This window comes from Pholis gunnellus (assembly GCF_910591455.1).
Source record: "Pholis gunnellus genome assembly, chromosome: 16".
Classification (NCBI taxonomy): Eukaryota; Metazoa; Chordata; class Actinopteri; order Perciformes; family Pholidae; genus Pholis; species Pholis gunnellus.
The window spans coordinates 12734591-12754752 of record NC_136543.1 but is presented as its reverse complement, the minus strand read 5'-3'; the positions used below and the strand labels follow the sequence as shown (position 1 = coordinate 12754752).

At 45.3% G+C, this 20162-nt stretch overlaps 2 protein-coding genes across 2 annotated transcripts; one reads left to right on the top strand and one right to left on the bottom strand.

The window, feature by feature from the left end:
* Positions 1–385: 385 nt before the first annotated feature.
* On the top strand, positions 386–16931 carry ankrd28a (ankyrin repeat domain 28a). Its single transcript, XM_079175954.1, has 29 exons — positions 386–446; positions 6737–6820; positions 7591–7669; positions 8534–8604; positions 8861–9061; positions 9139–9226; positions 9346–9488; positions 9637–9744; positions 9833–9937; positions 10463–10541; positions 10625–10739; positions 10940–11022; positions 11104–11167; positions 11374–11442; positions 11529–11669; positions 11771–11882; positions 12027–12053; positions 12398–12472; positions 12606–12807; positions 12965–13052; positions 13167–13284; positions 13370–13589; positions 13697–13784; positions 13875–13958; positions 14053–14201; positions 14294–14376; positions 14510–14592; positions 14698–14789; positions 15657–16931. The coding sequence occupies exons 1-29, from the start codon at positions 420–422 to the stop codon at positions 15953–15955; spliced, it is 3177 nt and encodes a 1058-aa protein (XP_079032080.1). The 5' UTR covers positions 386–419; the 3' UTR covers positions 15956–16931.
* Positions 16932–17001: 70 nt separating this feature from the next.
* btd (biotinidase) lies at positions 17002–19599 on the bottom strand. The gene is made up of 6 exons (XM_079175955.1): positions 19282–19599; positions 18656–18805; positions 18387–18535; positions 18104–18281; positions 17412–18005; positions 17002–17334 (listed from the first exon to the last, which is right to left on the bottom strand). The coding sequence occupies exons 1-6, from the start codon at positions 19519–19521 to the stop codon at positions 17062–17064; spliced, it is 1584 nt and encodes a 527-aa protein (XP_079032081.1). The 5' UTR covers positions 19522–19599; the 3' UTR covers positions 17002–17061.
* Positions 19600–20162: the final 563 nt, after the last annotated feature.

Below are 20162 nucleotides of genomic sequence, written 5' to 3'. Positions count from 1 at the left end.
AAAGTTCAGGGAATGTTACTATAATAAGTAGCCTAAATATTCAGTTTGAATAGGCTGTAGTCTCGACACTGATTATTAGTATCCCAATTCTGTATTTGAAACTGTACTAGGTGCTCTTAGACTTGCATAACAAACCTTTTATCAATATTACATTAAAACGAAAAAGGTATCGTTCACACCGCGAACATGCCTTTTTGATTGCCATTTTCCATATCAATAATGTATATAATAAATAATCAGTGTAAATGTTGCTGAGTTTTGGTCCCGTATTGTCATTTGAGTCTGTACACGACAGGAAGGAAGAGGAGGGAAGCTCCAGAGAGTCGCTCCTCAATCAGTTTCCCTCCGTTAATTTACCGTAACTCACGGGAGAGTTACGGTAAACGTTACTGCCTCCTCTTGGTTTTTACACGGAGAACATGGCTGTGTTGAAGATACAAGACCAGGTAACGTTAACAGTATCTAGCTAACGTCAGCGAACATTTAACGTAAAACTGCTGTAGTTTTGAGTGCGTTTATGTATAACTTTAGTCACCACCATGTCACACTGACGGTTCATTTTGAGCTCACATTACCGGTCTGGTAAATTACATTTAAACGGCTTTGTTAAGCTTAATGCTTGCTGTCGTTCTTACAGTTAACGTTAAGTCGACTGACATCTAACTAAGCTAACTTGTAACTGTTAGCTAGCAACCAGGTAACGTAAGAGCCTAACTTCACGTCACCTGTTGCTTTACGTTTACTGAGTTCACGTTCATGTAAAAGCCATGGTAACGCTGCCATTTGTTTTCGACTGTGTCGGTTTGTTTCCGTTTGTAGTGGTGATGGACTGGTGGACACAGCTGACAGCTAGGAGGTTAACACGGTGGCTAACTCCTCTGCTAATGCTAGTTTACAACATGAACTCACGCACGACACCGCGTTATTATTATTAAACCACCCCATTATTAGGTTATTTAAGTTAGTGACACGTGCTATCCTAAATTGGAAAGCATATTTCCGATTTAACTACCGACTTTCTACCCAGGGAGTTTGCTTTGTCAGCTGTCTATTTTTCAGCTCCCTCTGTCACGTGTTCCTGGTGATAAGAAAGGCTGTCAGACTGAAATAGCAGCTGGTGCTGGTTCTACACTCTCCAGCTGTGGTCATGAATTAGACGGTTTCCACAAGCTTAAATCAGTCATTATCAACACTGCTGGGACCTAAAGGAAGTTTATACACTGACCATTGTAGTGGACGCATGCATCAGGAACAAAATAGTGGATTAAAACATTGTTTTGTTTGGTAACCCCCCCACACACAGAAAAGTAATACATGAGATAAACTATTCAAATAGCTGCTGTATCAATCATCAGGAAATTCGCTGTTTTTGTAGTTCTGAATCATTTACATGATCAAGTAAAGGCACCATATATTTCTTTTTAATCATGATATTTTGCTCTTTTTCACATCGTTGCAGTGATTGCAAATGTTTTGTGACTGTTAGTCAAACACTTAAAGCTACTTGGGGCTCTGGTAACTTGTGATACGTCATTATTTATTACATTTTACACTAAATGATTTATTAATGAATATCATAATCAAATAATGATTGAATAAAACAACTGTTAGTTGCACTCATTGTAGTAAATTATGGCAAACAAGTGCTTAGAAATAGAAATTATTTCTGTTCAGAATTGGCCCTAAATGGTTATAGCAAGATGTTTCTGTAACTCTATATGAACTTCAGTCAAAGTGGGTCAATGATGGTGCAGCTTTGTCCCGGTCTGACCAGTCTTCCGGACAGGCAGAGTGTGTGTGATTAGATCCCCCCCCTCTATTCTCCATTGTTTTCTGTAGTGCTTGCTGACAGAGAACTGGACTAAGGGACAAAAATAGTCCCACTGAGAGCGACAGGAGTGAGTCTCCCCCTTTTTGGCTTCTGTTCATCCTCTAGAGGGCGTCCTGTACCTTGCATGCAGAGTGTCCTCGCCACACTATGGTGCTGCCTAAAGAGATGGTGGAGGCATTTAAAGAACACACAATCAATGAAAGCACTAGGTCAAGCACAGGGGGGGCGCTTTGTTGTTTTCTTTGTGTATACTTGTCCACAATGCATACATCAGCTATACGCTGTTAGTGTTGGTTATTAGCCAAAGAGCCTTAAAGGACAATGTAACACTAAAAATGTGCACAGTATACACAGAACAACTGGGGCGGCTGTGGTTCTGGAGGTAAAGCAGGTCATTGATCCCTGGCTCCTCCGGTCGATGTGTCGTAGTGTCCTTGGCCAAGATACTGAACCAGGCTGTGCTATGTGTGTGTGTGTGCGTGTGAATGAATGAATGAGCACTAGTTTACATCCTGATGAGCTGGCTGACTCCTTGTAGGGCAGCCTCTTCCATCAGTGTATGAGAAGTCTGTGTGAATGTGAGAATGTTGGCATAGCCTACTAACTCATATCAATTTAGAACCATGTAATGTCAATGACTCATCCTCTCTTCAATTAGAGCATTAATTTAAAACATCCAGATGTTACCATTATTGCAGCTGCTGTCTGTGCGAGTATGTGTCCCAGAACACACACACACACACACACACACACACACACACACACACACCTCTGCCTTTGAGTTTCTGGACTGAGATTATATTACACACGGTGCATCCTGTCGCAGGGTCAGAGCAGAGGTCAGTGCAAGCTGCACATCTGGACGGTCACGCTGGGTCTCTCGCATGAACTAAAGCTCAGGAGAAGTATTCTGAATTTTATTTGAGGGTATTTGTGATAATGTTGGGCCTGCATCCTGTTGTTGTTGTTGCTTCACCTTCAGCATGTGTTCCTAGTGTCCCACCAGCTCAGCATTAATGGAGCAGACATTTGAGCTCAGCACAAAATGGATTTTTTTTCAGGTTTTGTTGTCAGACTGTCATGTAGTTTGTGTTTAGGAATGCTCAGTATGTGTTGGTCACCCTTTACTGTACGTACAAAAGAAAAAATCCTGCCTATTCCACATGCTTGCTTTGCTCCTGAGTCCTGATTACAACTATAAGCACATACACACGGTGCACACACAGACAATATTCTGTTTGGGGAAATGGCAACAAATCTTCTCTGTAAACATCTCTGGGCTACGTTCCTGAAAGTATCCCCGGTTCTATGCAAGAGGGAGAGACAAAACATCGCTTGTTTGTTTCTATACTTTGCTTCCCTAACATCACTCTTTGTTTGTGCCCTTGAGGCAAATCTGTAGTGTCAACTCAGGGAGCAGAAAGATTGTTAGCCTGTGTTTTCATTTTCAGTTTATAAAATGTTAAGTCAATTAAACACAAAACGTAGGCCCCGCAGAACGGCTCCGTGCAGCTGAATCGCTCTCTCTCATTCGCCCTCCCTCGCATCGTCCCTCCCTCTGGGTTAATGGGGTTGTGTGGCTTGGCAAGATTGCTCTTTTTCGGATCTGTGTTGAATATGAAGGAGACTGAGACACACACACACACACACACATAGACAGACACACAGACATGCACATACAGACTGGTCTTGTTAGCTACCCTCACATTCCCTGGCAAAGCCAGTTTGTTCCAGTTTTATAATGAGGAGATGGGGACTTTTGAAGCTATGCCAATACACCAAAGAGGATACTGGAACACACACACACACACACACACACACGTACACACACACACCGATCTGGTCTCTATTTTCTTTTATTCCCTCACATTTAAAAGGAAAGGCCACTTCTACTTTAGCATCAACTTTACGAAGATGCAAACCACTAAAACCTTATTGAGCAAACTCTAAAAACAAGTCAACAGTGTACTGCACATACGTTAGTTTGTACCATTCCCCGTGGGCTACAGCTTTCTAGATTGTCTCAAGCTGAACTGAAGTATAAGGAGACCATTGGTGCTCAGTTCATACCGTTACTTTAATGTACAATACCAAAGAACAGAGCTGTGTTGAGTGTACAAGCGCGGGATCCATAAAGCAAAGCACAACACGGTAGTAAACATTCAGATATCCAGTCAGTGTTGAAGCGCTCAACAAACAACATGGCGGGGTTTTGCCGAAGGTAGCAGGGCTCTCAATAAAGAATCAATAGTGCTGCATCATCATTCTCCGCTGGAGCGTCATCGCTCCACTTACACTTTTGGCATTACACTTAAATGAACTCGTGGACCGGCACTGGCCAGCAAGTGACCTGATAACAATCAGGCATCAAAATAGGTTCCTAACTCGTCTTCAGGCCAGTATTTCTCGCTTCCTTTGCCATTTTATTCTTTTTCTTCTCTTCTACGTATGGTCCCCTCTTAATCTCTAACCCCTTACAGTCTGTGTTTTTAAGCCACGTAGTTTCCAGGTCAACTTTCTGTCATCAGTTTTTGCACCCTCAGTGTCCTTTGCCCCATTCTTCTTCAGGTTTCTTTGTGTTATGGTGGTCTAGGTACCTACCTACAATTATTCTAGCTCTCTGTCCTCTTTTCCATTCACTTTCTCCCTCTCTCCCCTCCCCCTTCTCTCTCCCTCTCTCCCTCGCTTCTTTTGAAAGCGCTGGCTTCAGCAGTCTGCCTGAAACGAGCTACGCATGCCCACACATACACTGGCTGCTGCTGCTGTCCACGCTAATCACAGGGTCTCTGTGTGTGTGTGTGTGTGTGTGTGTGTATTTGCATCTGACGTGTATGTGTGTGTGTGTTCCTGGCTGCAGCACAGCAGTGAGGATATGTAGCTTCCTGTGCGCTGCTAGGCAGCCCAAGCTCATTCTGCCGCATGCCGCCTACCGCCACCATTACGCAGAGGAATTCCCTGCTGTCTCCGCTGCCGCTGCACACACAGAGTGTTGGCTAGAGAGGAGAGGAGAGAGAGAGAGAGGAGAGAGGAGACATGCTGCAAAGCGACACTGACAGATAGAGGACACAGCTGGATCTCTCATTGGATTTTACATGAAGATGTGCCGTGTTGTTTTGACGAGGAAATTGCTCTTGTTTATGGGATTTACTGCTGACCTTTGTCCCCCTGAATTGGGCATGTATGTGAAAGGGAACACTGTGTATTTATGTGTGTATGCGTGAGAGCGAGAGTGTGTGTGTGAGTGTTCCTGATGCGGTCAGAACGGGCAAGTCGTGTGTGTATCGTGGTGCTGGAGGAGGTGGAGGAGGATGAGCCCTCCTCTTCACCTCCACCTCCCCGGCCCAAATCATCCCCAGACCGCAGATCCCATCATGCCTCTCGAAGGGCTGCCGCTCAGGAGGACAAGGTGAGATGGGGTTGCTCCTGTTCGGTTCTTTCGTTCGAATGAATGACAAACGACAGAGTTGAGGTTTCAAACAGACCGATGCTCTTGTCATACCCGGCATGAAGTTTAAACCCGTGCTGAAGTACGTAGTTCCACGTCTCATTGCATGAAAACACAATGACTGCCAACATTTGTCATCCTTTGCTAAATATAGCACCGACTACAATCACCGATATAGCCTGCCATGTGAGATGACTGCTGGTTTGTATAGATTATCAGTAAGGCCCGGGCCTTTGTAGTCTAAGCCTACAATTTAAACAACAGTCTCTCCGTCGTATGAAAGCTGCTCTTTGAAGTTTACACCGAGAAGGCGCAAAGCCAGAGGGGGTTTGCTCTCTTAATATTTGTCCACCTTCTCCGATCTCCGACACAGTTGCAGTGGTCATCGGCGTCGCAGGCATGAGACAGACGCCGGCAATGCCTGACGGACTCACTTATTTTTAGTTGGGACGAAATGAGAGAGGGATGAGGAAAACGGAGAAGCTCCCACATCATGATACTCATGTACTACTAAATGGTGCAACCTGGCAGCCCTTTGCTGTGTGTGTGTGTGACGAAATGTTCATTGAGACCCTTTACACTTCCACAGACTTTAAGTACTCGATGTCAAAGGAGGGAATGGCATTATAATGTAATTCAGAGCGGCTTTTTAATTTCAAGCCTCTCCAGACCTCCTTTGAATCATTAATGTTCTGATGTTTGTTTACTTTGTGTGTGCATTCTAAACGTTGCAGCTCAAAGAAAAGCACTGCTTATAGTAAATTGTGCATTATCGGTCTTATTTCCTCGTTGCAATCTTAATTACTTATCCAAACATATTGAAAACAAGGAAACTGCTGTAATGATCAGATATTAAAAGTAAAGAGAGTGTAGTGTCATTATAAATAGAAATACATCTTGATTTATAATCGTGATCAATTCTGTATTTGAACCCAGTAATCAAAATAGTGTTACTTAACCTTTCATTTGAATGGCTGTATGCTCTTCTCGTGAAGGTTGTCATGCCTGCTGAGCAACACTGTTTACAAAAACCCACTCAGTATGAGGCACCGCGCGCTCTCACACACACACACACACAGACACACAGATGTACATAAATGAAATAGTCTTAAAGAGCTGTTCCTAGATCTGTCTTTCATTTTCAGCTTCTTCCTTCTGGGAAAACGTGCATCTCTTCTTAAGCGCATTGCTTATCTTGTGTAACTTGTTAAAATGGTCCTCCTTGTACAGCTGATCTCGCATCATGTGGCAAGAGGGGCATAGCTGTAACTCCTCACAGATAGAAAAATTTATTGTTTGCTTTACTGTCATAAAGAAATGCGTGATATACAGCCGTGTGTAACCTGTGGCTCATAACTCACACTGATAACACCGTTGTCAGCACAGAAAACGACTGCCTTGCAAATGGAGCTTGTGGTCGTGTACATCAGCATCACCTCGTCTTCTCCTTGTCTCCGCAGCCGTCTCTGTTAAGAGCCATCTTCAACGTCGACCCGGATGAAGTTCGCTCCCTCGTATTCAAGAAAGAGGATGTCAACATTCAGGTATAGGTCACACGCTTGTATTCTCCCAATATAAATGGTTTTGTTGTGACCACACCCCTGTCTATTTGCTTTTCACACTGTAGCGTCACACACACACACACAATGACAGATGGAAAAACAAAAACAAGGAGAGTTGATCGATTGACTGACTCAGAGTGCCTTCTGGCAGCTTCCCCGTCCTATATAGCTGTCAATCAGGGCCGGACACATGACCTGTTCATAACACCACCGTCTCTTATCGTTTGAGGACATAATCTTCTATATCTTCTTCCTTTTTCTCCCTTTCACTCTCTGTCCCCGGTCTCTCTGAATACATTTCCTCAGTTTACACCTCGTTCTTTTTCACCGTCTTTTGTTTTTCTCTCTGTCCGTCTTTTGTGGGTCTGTAGTGCTGGGGTCATCACACTGAGTTTTTTTTAGAGTCAGCAACACTGGCCCGAAAACTATTGCAGTCACATGACATTTGTTTGAAGCCCAGGTTTAGAGAGAGAGAGTGAGAGAGAGAGAGAGAGGCTGCAGCAGGGTGTGTTGACGTGATGGAGCGAAGTGCAGAATAGAAGTGATCACATGACGGACATTGTTCTCCTTGTGGCTGGAGTCTCATGTTTCTTGTGGTCTGAAACAGCGTGCGGTGTATAGATTTAGTTTGGGGCACATTCACCCCATCATGATGTGTGAGCATGTGTCCCACGGCTTCTGTTTGTGTGAAAAAGACAAATGGTGCACATGCTTAAATTTGTGTTTTTCTGTATTTTGGTATCTCCTGTCAGGACAATGAGAAGAGGACGCCTTTGCATGCTGCAGCCTACCTGGGAGACGCTGAGATCATTGAGCTGCTCATCCTCTCAGGTAAACACTACGGCCCAGCTGTCAATCCATTCAGACATCCGTTTGATTTCATTTCCACCAAATAGCCGTCAATTCTTCTGGAAAGCTTACTTATCCGTCCACAATGTTGGCGTCCATCTGGTCCTGTTTTTCCATCTATGCATCCATATTAGCTCTCCTAAATTCGTCTAGTGTTTAATAATTCCTTTGCATAATTAAACATTCATTCATTTTTCATTCTCACACTGGAAAGTTGACAAGTCATTTATTCTCGAGTCAAATCGTGTAATCCTGCTTTTTATATGAAAGGTATATGAAAGTAATGTATTTGTCTGTTTTATTTTAAGATTTCAACCAGGTCAAGCTAAATTTGAAACACATTTTTTTATTTTTTTGTATAAAGAAACACAAGATTTGAGTCAAAATACCCCAAATCCTGCCCTGCTTTCCTTAACTATTCAAAGCTACTGTCTTTTCCTCATTTCTTTTTCCCCCAAATGTAGCTCCCTGTTCCCTCAATAGTTACACGTGTAGTATGGAAGTGTGTATGTGTGTATGTGTGTATTTGTGTTCACTGTTTCGCAATAACGTGCAACAGGTGCAGCTTCAGGGCTATTTTAACCCCAAGCGGTGCCAAAGAGCATCACGGGAGCTCTATATCTTCCAGGCCCGGTTGCCTCAGAAGACCCCCTTCCCATAAGTGAAAGTGTGAAAAGCCTTTTAAGCTATTAGTTTGTCTTAAAGCTTTTTTACTATATCTTGGGCCTTTTCAATGTGTCTTTCAATGATTCCACCATGCTTGACTTTGCCGTGTCTGCCATTGCTGCCATATCTCTGATATCCACTCACTCTCTCTCTCTCTCTCACTCGCCTTCTCTCCTCCAGGAGCCAGAGTTAATGCCAAAGACAACAAGTGGTTGACTCCTCTTCACCGAGCTGTCGCCTCTTGTAGTGAGGTAACACACCACTACACAAACACACGTGCTAATGTGTGCTGTGATGACTCCACTAATTACGCGACGATAACCGCGTCCCTCAGCAGCTATGGAATGCTGCCTTCTCAGCGCTAGTGTCGGCATGAAAGCCCCCTAAGGATAGCAAAGACTTTCACAACCACCCACACATTGGCATGTACTTTGTTAGTACACTGAGGCATTTTTAAAAATAGTCTGCACACTCATGCTCACTGACCCATGCTCACTGTCCACGCAGGACGCAGTGGCAGTGTTGCTGAAGCACAGTGCCGATGTGAACGCCCGGGACAAGAACTGGCAGACGCCGCTGCACGTGGCGGCGAGCAACAAGGCGGTGCGCTGCGCCGAGGCTCTGGTCCCGCTGCTCAGCAACGTCAATGTGTCTGACCGAGCGGGACGCACCGCCCTGCACCACGCTGCCTTCAGTGGACACGTAGAGGTGGGTCTCCTGTAGACACACACAGGGGACACTCGCATGCCATGTCTGCATCTAGTTAATTTGCTTTTGTGTGGTAGATGGTGAAGTTGCTGCTGTCCAGAGGAGCCAACATTAATGCATTTGACAAGAAGGACAGGAGAGCCATTCACTGGGCAGCCTACATGGGTGAGACTCTTTTATTGCATGGTTTTGAATGCAAATGTCCTTTTTATTGAACTAGATAAAGCCTCTCGCTCTCTTTTTTAAATGTCATTCCCTCCCCCCCCCGTCCTCCTCTGTTTCAGGTCACCTGGAGGTGGTGAAGTTATTGGTGGCCAGTGGAGCAGAGGTTGACTGTAAGGACAAAAAAGCGTACACTCCGCTCCATGCAGCCGCCTCCAGTGGCATGAGCAGCACAGTGCACTACCTGCTCGGCCTGGGGGTCCACGTCAGTACAGACACACACACACACATATGAGCATGCACACACAGTATATACTGTGCCATAACCCTTTGACCCAGCCAAGTCTTTAACCGTAGATATATAAGCTATTTTAAATGGACAAGACAATAAAGGCACTTCTCACCTTGCATAGGTCAACGAGGTGAACGGCTACGGCAACACGCCGCTCCATTTGGCCTGTTACAACGGACAGGATGTGGTGGTCAGTGAGCTCATCGAGGCGGGGGCCAATGTCAACCAGGTGTGTGTGTGTGTGTGTACTTGTGTGAGATAGTATGTGCGTAGTGATTGTGTGTGTTTAATGGTTTTTCTTTGGTACCTTGCTTCAGGTGAATGAGAGGGGGTTTTCTCCTCTCCACTTTGCCTCCTCCTCACGCCAGGGAGCGCTGTGCCAGGAGCTGCTGCTGGCCCACGGAGCTCACATCAACATGCGGGTGTGTCCTTATGAAGATACACTTTCACACAAACACTGAATCAGCCAAATTTAGCTGATAAATGATATTTGGATTCATACATCACCTGTAGGGCTATAGAGATAAGAAGCCCGTGTCCTTGTGCGTTTCCTGCCCAGTTTCTAGTAGAAAGTTGAAATGACAGTGTTAACACTTGGGTAGCAGTGATGGAAAGTGATATTAGGTCCCCACAGCCTCAAGATGTAAGGCCATATGGAAGATGACGGGGGAGGGGGTGGCTCCCTGAGGCTGCAAGCTGCTCAGGGAATATATCTGTGTGTGTGTGTGTGTGTGTGTGTGTGGTCCACGAGGGCGCCTACGATAGCTTCTGTTCATGCTACGCCTTCTTACACTACAGTATTTTATTAGACTCAGCTTCCCACACTGGCACTTCAATGTAAATCATGCACTGCAGCACTGATATAGGTCTAAACTCTACAGAACATAATATTCATCGTCTTTGTACCGCTCTTCTCGTCTCCATCGTCTCTCCCTCCATCTGTCCAGAGTAAGGATGGTAAAACCCCGCTCCACATGGCAGCTACCCACGGAAGGTTCTCCTGCTCTCAGGCGCTCATTCAAAATGGTGAGAGCCTCTGCAGTGTGCTGCCTGCTTCACACATACACTACATACGTAATAGCACTTTTTGTTTTTTATTGTGTGCGTAGGAGCCGAGATTGATTGTGAGGACAAGAGCAGAAACACTGCCCTTCACATCTCTGCCCGCTGTGGCCATGAGCTCATCATCACAGCACTCATCAAACACGAAGCCGACACCGCCAAGTTAGTAACAATTGACATTTAACCATCTGTCCATCTGTCTTCCCACTGAACATGTGCTTTAATGATAAGACGCACAAATTACAACGGAACGATTTGATGATTGGGGATGTTTAATCTCAGGATAAACCATACTACCACCCATGCTCCCACACCTCACCCTCCTGTGGTGGCTTGCCTTCTTTGCCTCCATGTTTTTTCAGGAGAGGCATTCACGGGATGTTCCCTCTACACCTGGCAGCTCTTAGCGGCTTCTCGGATTGCTGCAGGAAGCTGCTGTCCTCAGGTACGTTCATGCTGACGCCGTTCTTGTCAGTGGAATTACCTAGTTGACATCTTAATTGATGCTGATAACATATTTCTGCAGGGTTTGACATGGACACCCCTGATGACATTGGAAGGACCTGTCTACATGCCGCTGCAGCTGGAGGGTGAGTCATCATTCCTGCTCAATGCACGACTATTCTTTCATCCCTGAGCCTCTTTGATGCTTTTCTTTGTTCCTTATTTAACGGCATTCACCCTTTGTTTTCTTTCTGCCATCTCTCTTGTGCACTGAAATATGATCCGTGCACTTGATTACAATAGATTAGTATGTCAGCAAAACACCACTGTTGAATCTTGTCTATCCAACCAGGAACCTGGAGTGTCTGAACCTGCTGTTGAACATTGGAGCGGACTTTAACAGGAAAGACAACTTTGGAAGGTGAGCCAGGCGTGTAGTTTGATTCTAGAAATGTTAGGAAGAGAAATAAGGTCTGAAATCTGAGGAAGACTTTTTGACCATCCTAGGACTCCACTACACTATGCATCAGCCAACTGTAACTACCACTGTGTGTTTGCCTTGGTGGGCTCTGGGGCAAGCATCAATGAGCTGGACCAGAGAGGCTGCAGCCCCCTGCACTACGCTGCTGCAGCCGACACTGATGGAAAGTACGTTCTACGCTGTGTTTAATTGATCAAAGTGTAAAGAAATAATCCTCAGTGTCGGATGAAGGCTTTACAAATCATCTCCTCTTTTTGGTCTTTGTCAGGTGTGTGGAGTACCTGTTGAGGAACGATGCCGATCCAGGAATGAGAGACAAACAGGGTTACAGTGCTGTGCACTATGCCTCAGCTTATGGACGCACACTCTGCCTGGAACTGGTGTGTACAGCTACCACAAAGAGTGACAAATATGTTGCATGTCCTACAGACGGTCAGAAAATCTGAACACCTTTGTGTGCTTTGAACTACAGCACACAAGCACACTTGTCATAGTATCATAAAGAGTCTTTGTGTTTCTTTCAGATGGCAAGTGAGACGCCTCTTGATGTGGTGAGTGAGCTCTTACATTTTTTTGTACGTAGCTCCCTCTGTTGGTCAAATGGGGAACATAGTGGTTGGATCGTCTGGTGGGCAGGTGAAGCTACTGTGAAAACTCTTCTATCTTGTTATTGGTTGGATAACAAATACAATCACCATTGTATGCATTTGGAAGGAAAACACTTTTTTTTTTAAACCTAAATCTCCTCATAGCAAAAACACCACCCGAAATCTCTCCTTCAATACATTTGGACCAAATGCAGCAGTGTGATCGCGGCCTAATTTCTGCGCAACTTGCTCTGTCTGCACCCCTGGATCTAAAATGAGTTAATGTGGGAACCATCTCTCTATTTCAGTTAATGGAGACAGCAGGAGCAGACATCATGAGTGACTCAGAGAGCCAGGCCCCCGTCAGTCCGCTCCACCTGGCGGTGAGTTCAAGATGTGTGTCTGTATTTGGTTGTTTGTCTCTCTCACATACAGGATTTCACTGTCTCTGCCGTGTCTGTTACCATTAGACATAACAGAAGTGTCTATTGGTGTGTGTGTCTTCCATTGATTTAGGCTTACCATGGACACTGTGGGGCTTTAGAGGTTCTCTTGTCGTCCTTGCTGGAAGTGGATGTTTGCAACCTGGAGGGCCGAACCCCCCTCAGCCTGGCCTGCTCCAAGGGTCACCAGGAGTGTGTCTCCATGCTGCTGCACCACGGCTCCTCCCCCATGACCCGTGACTATACACACAAAAAGACAGCCATACATGCTGCAGGTATACACAGAGGCACATACAACCACAGGCACCTGTTTGGATGCAACACGTTCACATGACTGAGGATTGTTTTCTCGCTTGGAAACATGTTGCTTTAGAAAAACAAAGTCATGCTCTAGTGTGTGTGTGTGTGTGTGTTTGTGTGTGTGTGTCGTAGCTATGAATGGCCACCCAGAGTGCCTGCGCCTGCTCATGAGCACCAACGACCAACACATTAATGTGGATGTACAAGACACCAATGGACAGTGAGTGTGAGATTATTATGCATTTCTTTTGTCTGAGAAGATTACTTTAACTCGTTTCATGAATATATACATAAAAGTACTTTTAGTTATGTCACATTTCCACGCTGTGTCCAGGACTCCTCTGATGTTGGCGGTGCTGAATGGACACACAGAGTGTGTGTACTCTCTACTCAGTCAAGGAGCCAGTGTCGACAATCAGGACCGCTGGGGGAGGACGGCACTCCACCGAGGGGTGAGACATTCGCTCACTAATATTATAATATGTTATTATACTATATTTATCATTATTATTTTCCACTCTCTTGCTTTTCACACAGGCGGTGACGGGCCAGGAGGAGAGTGTAGAGGCTCTGCTCCAGCGTGGGGCCAGCGTGTGCGTCAGAGACATCCTGGGCCGCTCCCCTGTTCACCTGGCATCCGCCTGTGGCCGTGTGGGGGTCCTGGGGGCCCTCCTGCAGGCCACCACCAGCACCACCTCACACACGCACCTCACTGACAACCAGGGCTACACACCACTGCACTGGGCCTGCTACAACGGTACGGGGGACATAGCACGACACTTGAGAGACATTCTGTGTGAAACCACAGCAAAGTAGTATGTCTGTTCCTCCCGTTGTACCTCCATCCTCTCTTTGTTTTCCTAGGATATGACGCCTGCGTGGAGGTGTTGTTGGACCAAGAGGTGTTCAAGAAGATTAAGGGCAACTCTTTCAGTCCGCTGCACTGTGCTGTGTAAGACAATATGTGCCAATGAATGTTTTTTTTAATGTAAATAGACGTCGGTCTGAAGGTGTGTGTGACAGTGTGTGTTGTGTATTTCAGTATGAGCGATAACGAGGGAGTGGCTGAGATGCTAATTGACTCCCTGGGCACAGCTATCGTCAACACCACTGACTCCAAGGGCAGGTGAGAGATGATGATGATGATGAGGATGAGAAGATGTCTGGAGGGGAGCACAAGCTCTGCCGGTATATTGTCAACTGTGTTTGTGTCAACGCAGGACCCCCCTCCACGCCGCAGCCTTTTCCGACCACGTGGAGTGTGTCTCCCTTCTGCTGAGCCAGGGCGCTCAGGCGAACGTAGTCGACACACACATATGCAGCACACCGCTGATGATGGCGGCTCTAAACGGACAGACCAATACTGTGGGTCAGTACGCCCCCATTGACACTTAGACACACCGTTTGGCCTTTCATTTCTAAACCTTTGACACGTAACCATTGCCGTTTGGTGTGTTTCAGAGATGTTGGTGAGCAGTGCGAAAGCAGACTTCACACTACAGGATACAAACAGGAACACAGCATTACATCTGGCTTGCAGCAAGGTAATAACCATTTACTGAGACAGGAAATGTGTTTTTATTCACTGGCCATTGTGAATTATTTCCGGATTGTGCCAGACATCTATGATTATACTTATTTTTTATTCCTTACTTGGTCGCTCTCTGTTCCTGTGAGGGTCATGAGACGAGTGCCTTGTTGATTCTGGAGAAGATCAGCGATAAGAACCTCATCAACTGCACCAACACTGCTCTCCAGACGTACGTAGCGTTCCTCGGCTCAGGCCAACATTTAGCTGTGCTGATGGGTAAATCCTCTATGTTCAGACTTGATGTATTTTAAAATCTCCCTCCACCTTCTTTCAGGCCTCTGCATGTAGCAGCCAAGAAGGGACTGACGGTGGTGGTCCAGGAGCTGCTGAGGAAAGGAGCCAGTGTTTTAGCAGTGGACGAGAACGGTCAGTGTTTCTGCTTTCTCACACACCTCACTATTCATACACACTTCAGCAGCGACATGTTGTTAGACCTCCATGCCGGCGGCAGCAGTGGTCTGTCCCATTCTTGTTAATCTCAGTAACGTCATTCATGATATTTCTTATTGTATACCATACGATAACCTTTTGTATGACTCTGTACTATGGCATACTAAACTGACTTTTTACAACATACTGTTTTGACTTTTTAATGACTTTTGACATACTGTACTTTGATTTTTTTAATGATTTTTTTTAACATTTATATTATAACTTTTTGATGACTTTTATTTACATGCTATAACTTAAAATACTTTTTTTTTTTTAAATACTATATTATGACATTTTAATGACGTTTTTCTGACATACTATACTATGGTTATCTTCAACATGCTGTATTATGACTTATAGTGATATACTATCACTTTTTTTTAAAATACTATCCTTCGACTTTTTAATTGCATACTACGCTATGACTTTTTCATGACTTTTCTTGGGGTATGCTCCGTCTTTCTGTTGTCAGCTGTTCGTTGGAGAAGCGGTTGCTTTAGGAGTTTCATTCCTTCTGCAATAGCCGCCCTTAACAATCTGCCTCGCAGATGCAGTTATAAACGGGCATGAATGAGTGCAAACCTGACGCTTTAGTGTGCTCCTATTATCTGTATGTTGCCATGTGTAGTATACTTTGCATTCTCAATGTTGCTATGTCGATATCTCTTTCTGTGTACTTGTCAAATAAATGACATTTCCATGACATACTATAGCCGTGACATGAGGTTCTTTGTTTCCGGGTCGTCCGTCCTTCTGAACATAATTATAGTTCTAACTCTCTCGCGCCTCTCTTATTCCTAGGTTACACTCCTGCTCTGGCCTGCGCTCCCAACCGTGATGTGGCCGACTGTCTGGCACTCATCCTCAACTCCATGATGCCCACCTCCCCTATGGTCACCATAGCAGCTTTGTCTGCACCCTCTCAAACTCAGCCAGTCATCAACCACCACCCCACCAACAACCACGTCTCCAAAGGCGTGGCCTTCGACACTCCTCCCTCTCTGAGGCCCGACCACGTTTCCCACTGCAGACCGGAGCGGCCGCTGACGTCCGTCATTGGGGATGATGAACTGAATGACTCAGACTCAGAAACATACTGAGGACATACCTGCTATTGGACAGAGCCCCACAATACTGACAAGCTAGCCAGCCACTCAGGAGCCTTAATAGATCACTGACAAGGAACTAAAAGAGAGGAGAGAGGGAGAAAATAGAGCCAGTGTGCAGATTATTTTTAGGTATAAGCTTAAATCTAAAAGTAAACTTTAATCGAAAACACATTTGTTTCCTTAAGGTGCATACCCACGGGGTGAAAAATAATGTACTAAAAGATAGAATATATTTACACTATGTTTATCTCAGACACCATCACTGTATGGCCAGTAACACGGCCAGTGTCTTTTTAATTTTCCTTTTTTAAATTAAGTACCTACTCTTTGCTGATACTTTGGAGTGGTTTTAAGCCTTTTCACACTTTTTCCTTCAACTAACACTAGAAGAGCATCTACTGGAGAAACGCTCACAGGACTTTTTTTGGCACGATTGTCTAAAGAAGAAACAGAGGACGATCTTATGGGACCAGGAGATTGATTACTGTTTTCCCTACTGTACTTGAGTTTTTAATTCATGGCAGACACTGGTGGCTGTCACTCGTACACATTGCTAATGTGTTAACCACTTTTGAATTCCTTGGAGAGGAAGTCATGAGTTAATCCTATAAATGTATTCCAAGTGGAGACTGAACCCACGGGGACTGATTAGGACAGCAGGTGGCTGTCGGACCCATTTACCTTGTGATTGGTCCAGGAGTCATTTCATAGATGACCCCAATGAGCTGCTTTAAGGAACTTTTAACTTGCAATGCTGTAACTACCCAATGTGTACTGTACAGGAGACTGGGGAAAGTGGCTGACACTGTGTGTGTATGTGTGTTTGCGTGTGTGTGTGTGTGGAGAAAGAGAGAAATTGATAAATATTGCCTTTTTTTAGGGAAAAGCAACTTTCAGGCAAAGGATGAACGCCACTGGTGATGTTTGTAAAGATTAAGTAATGAACAAATAAAAAGGATTTGTTTTTCATTCATAGCAGTTATATCTTACAGAACACAAATGTTCAACACCTGAGTTGTCATTAGCAGTCTTGGTCAGATTTGTTATTTTCAACTCAGTTTATAAATGATATTTTTCTCCATCTGTTCCCAAACAGTTCATTCATTGTCCAGGTGATACATGCGTCCGTACAGACAGGCAGTGACCAGCCCATCAGTCATCTTCGAGTGTTTCATGGTCACTCTGCCATCTGCAGCTGTTTCCAGATGCTCTGGCTGCTCCAGGACAAGCTTGTTCACCAAAAGTGATGGGTACACATATCTGGTCCCAAACTTCCCCTCTAACAGGAAGTCCATTTTTGACTCCGCCTCTTCCACGTTCTGTCGACAGGAACTGACGTCCAACCCTGCACAGCGGACTAGTGCACACACCTGCAACAGACAAGTGATAAATGTGACAAGAGCATCATGACGCAGTTATATATATCCCCAATTCTTCTCTTTCCTACCTGCAGGGCGTAACGTCCGTTCACTGTGTGTGTTCCGGCAAATGCTCCCAATGCGTAGAGCTCTTTACTGCCGCCTGGTGGTAACCGCCGGTACTGCAGGTGACAGCAAAAGGTGCCATCACACACGTTCACCTTGCCCTCTGTCTCGTTTAGGAGGATAAATGTAAATGGGTCATACATCATGGAGGAGGTGAAGGTGGTGGAGGAGGGAAGAACTGAAGAAGCAGTTTCAGGAGGTTCAAGACAGTTCTCTTTGTGACAGTATCCAGAGTCTGTCGCTGTAGATGATGTGGACTCACCCCTAACTACCCCCTCCTCTGTGACCCCGCTCTGCCCCATCAACAGTGGGTCTAAGACTGGCACCCTGGCTACCAGCAGCCTGCCCTCTTCTGGGTCTCCTTTCTGGGCGTGGTGGTACGTGGCAGAAGACGGGGTGTAGATACCACTCCCTGTCATGATCAGTCGGTCACTACGAATGTTGGCCGCCAGCAGGGTGACATTGGCACCTATGCTGAACGCCTGCTGGAACTGGATCGCGTCCAGTAGAGGGAGCTGGTTCATCCAGGCCGTGGGGAAGATCAACTGACGAACACCCTGAAAGGGGTCCAAGGTGAAGGAGGATGTGAGGAAAAGAGAAGACCGACCACAGGAATGTAGAGTTGGGTAAAGAGTTAGAGTGGCTGTTTTTCTACCTTCTCCAACAGGGTAACTGTGGGCTCGTGGAACAGGATGTCAAAGCAAATGATGAGACCAAATTTCCCGGCAAAAGGTGTATCAAACGTTGTGATCTCAGGTTGTGGCGGCGCGTCGAAGGCCTCCTCAAAGTAGAGGTTGTGTTTATGGTAGCGAGCCACCAGCAGGCCATCTGACCTGTATGAAAGAAGATTCTGTTAACAGCTCCCATAAACGAGGAAATTATGCATTGGTGCACTTGCTGGACTTCAGCTAAACTTTATTTCAATGTCTGCACTGTACCTGAAAACCACGTTGGTGTTGAACTGCCAGCGTCCATCAGATGGACAGGAGGAGGCGTCCGTCTTCAGGGGGCAGGGCTGCAGGTCAGCCATGTTGGCCACCAGGTAGAGGTTGTAACGACGGGCCATACAGCTCAGACGCTGCAGAACCTGTGAAACACAACCACTCAAATGGAATTATATTCACAGACTGGTGCTGCACGGGTGAAGCATCCGAGCAGCCTGGCGGTGTCTCCGTGTAAGTGCGTCATGTCAGAATGCCTGTTGCACCTCTGTGTTGTTGTATTTGCCTGGTTCTGTGCAGGGGTTCCAGCTCTCCTGCTGGGGGTCAGGAATGGTTTCTAGGTAGCCAGAGATGGACGAACGGCTGAAGTTAAAACCCTGAAGACCATCTTCTGGAAACACCAGGATCTGGGCACCCTGAAGGGAAGAGGAGGGCAGAGCATAGAGCTTAATTACTCTACTGTAGTCATGTACTCTGACATTAAATGTGCATCATTCTGTCAGCATGCAGAGAGATACAACCCCTCATGTTGACAGACTCAATTCTTATTTAATATTATACATACTGTGATTTGCAATCATTTTTACAGATCAGATCAGTTAGTGGTCTGTCCAATATGAGTTATTTTTTAGGTGCTGGGGAAACTTTAATTATGTTAAATTTAGTGGACTCAAGTAACTGAAATTGAAAAATGAATTTATAGCAACCAATGACATTTGAGGCTTAACTTAAAGGATGCAAAGCCCAATACAGTAAAACGTTATGAATTAATAATAATGTAATAGTTGTATCAATAAAGAAAAAATAGGGTCAGGAAAAATTGTTAAGTTTGACTTTACGTTAACTTTGACATAAATAGTAAACGTTTAACTCTCTCCTGACCTGCCCATACCTGCTGAGCGGCCCGGGCAGCCTGCTCCTCGTAGACATCCAGGTTCTTCTTCATGTGCTGCAGGGCAGCGGGGCGGGACAGGGGGACACGAGGCTCCGGGTTCAGGACTATGTTGTGCTCATACACAGCGGCCACGTACGAGGAGTCTACGGCTGGCTCTGTCTGACCAACTGCCGACGTTAAGGAGAAGCTAACAAAAACGACAAGCAGCAAAAACATTGTTACTTCCACGAGAGACATGAATGTTATCCAGACGCACTTGTTGCACCATAGCCTGTGTGAGGGGTCAGGAGTCCTTCTAGTGAGTCACTTATTAGCCATGTCCCAATTCAGGGGCTGCATCCTATCTTATTCTTATCCTATTATCTTACTCCCCTTGAAAAATAATATTGTTTTACTCTATACATATTGATCCTCAAGATAAAAATGTGTACAGCAGGTCCATGTATGCGTTTCCAAATACGTATTTACTTGTCTTGCCCTGAACGCATCACAGAAAAAAATGTACTGGCAACCTAGCGGCGAGAAATAAACAAACCTTTATTTTGAAAATCTAAGACAGGAAACACTTAGAACATAACCCGGAAGTTCTTTATAAATCTGATGATCTTCATACAACCAGCATGATCAGGTCTTGAGATAACATTTGGTAGTGACTTTGAATTGTTTAAACGTGTGAGGGGGGTTTCGAGAAGCGGAGTGTTTATTTTTTTTCCTCCATGTTTTCTGACGTCTCCATGCGTTTCTGACCCGGAAGTCTGTTAGCATTAGCACATGTCCTGTAGTACAATGTCAACAGCACCAGAGGCTCCAACAGGAGGAGCAGACGCCCCCGTGTCAAAACCTAGCCAGCTGTTTAAGGGCTGCTGGAGCTGCCGGGT

Coding starts and splice junctions, on each gene's coding strand:
- ankrd28a (XM_079175954.1), top strand. CDS start 420: ATGGCTGTGTTGAAGATACAAGACCAG. Junction 12,473..12,605: donor TCAGTCCGCTCCACCTGGCG/GTGAGTTCAAGA, acceptor CCATTGATTTAG/GCTTACCATGGACACTGTGG. Junction 14,202..14,293: donor CGGACAGACCAATACTGTGG/GTCAGTACGCCC, acceptor GGTGTGTTTCAG/AGATGTTGGTGAGCAGTGCG.
- btd (XM_079175955.1), bottom strand. CDS start 19,521: ATGTCTCTCGTGGAAGTAACAATGTTTTTGCTGCTTGTCGTTTTTGTT. Junction 18,006..18,103: donor CAGTTACCCTGTTGGAGAAG/GTAGAAAAACAG, acceptor GACCCCTTTCAG/GGTGTTCGTCAGTTGATCTT. Junction 17,335..17,411: donor ACGGACGTTACGCCCTGCAG/GTAGGAAAGAGA, acceptor TGTCTGTTGCAG/GTGTGTGCACTAGTCCGCTG.